This window comes from Cariama cristata, unplaced genomic scaffold (assembly GCF_000690535.1).
Source record: "Cariama cristata isolate BGI_N322 unplaced genomic scaffold, ASM69053v1 scaffold33381, whole genome shotgun sequence".
Taxonomy (NCBI): Eukaryota; Metazoa; Chordata; class Aves; order Cariamiformes; family Cariamidae; genus Cariama; species Cariama cristata.
In genome coordinates, this window is record NW_009600414.1 from 1,288 (window position 1) to 1,631 (window position 344).

Here is a 344-nt window from a genome sequence, read left to right on the forward strand (position 1 = left end):
GGGAAAAGAAAAGGCGGGGGGGACCCGGGAGTGCCACGGGGTGGTCCTGGGTGGCCCAGAAGACCTCCTGGAAGGGAACTGGGCTGGAACTGGGAGGGAACTGGGAGGAACTGGGAAGAACTGGTTGGTGCTGAACCCCCTCTCCCCCACACTTTGATTCCCCCAGCGGCCGTGGGGGACGAGAACCGCATCGTGGGGGGTCAGAGCTGTCAGAAGAAGCGTCACCCCTACCAGGTTGTCCTCTTGGGACCTCAGAAGAACATCCATTGCGGTGGGGTCCTCATCGGGAGGTCCTGGGTGCTGACGGCCGCCCACTGCGACACCAAGAGGTGGGGGGAGGGGCG

At 64.5% G+C, this 344-nt stretch overlaps 1 protein-coding gene across 1 annotated transcript; it reads left to right on the forward strand.

Annotated features, from left to right (window-relative positions):
* Positions 1 to 166: 166 nt before the first annotated feature.
* On the forward strand, positions 167 to 329 carry LOC104169184 (kallikrein-14-like; the record flags this gene model as incomplete). Its single annotated transcript, XM_009710019.1, has 1 exon — positions 167 to 329. A coding segment is annotated over one exon (163 nt), but the record flags the coding sequence as incomplete, so codon positions are not given.
* Positions 330 to 344: the final 15 nt, after the last annotated feature.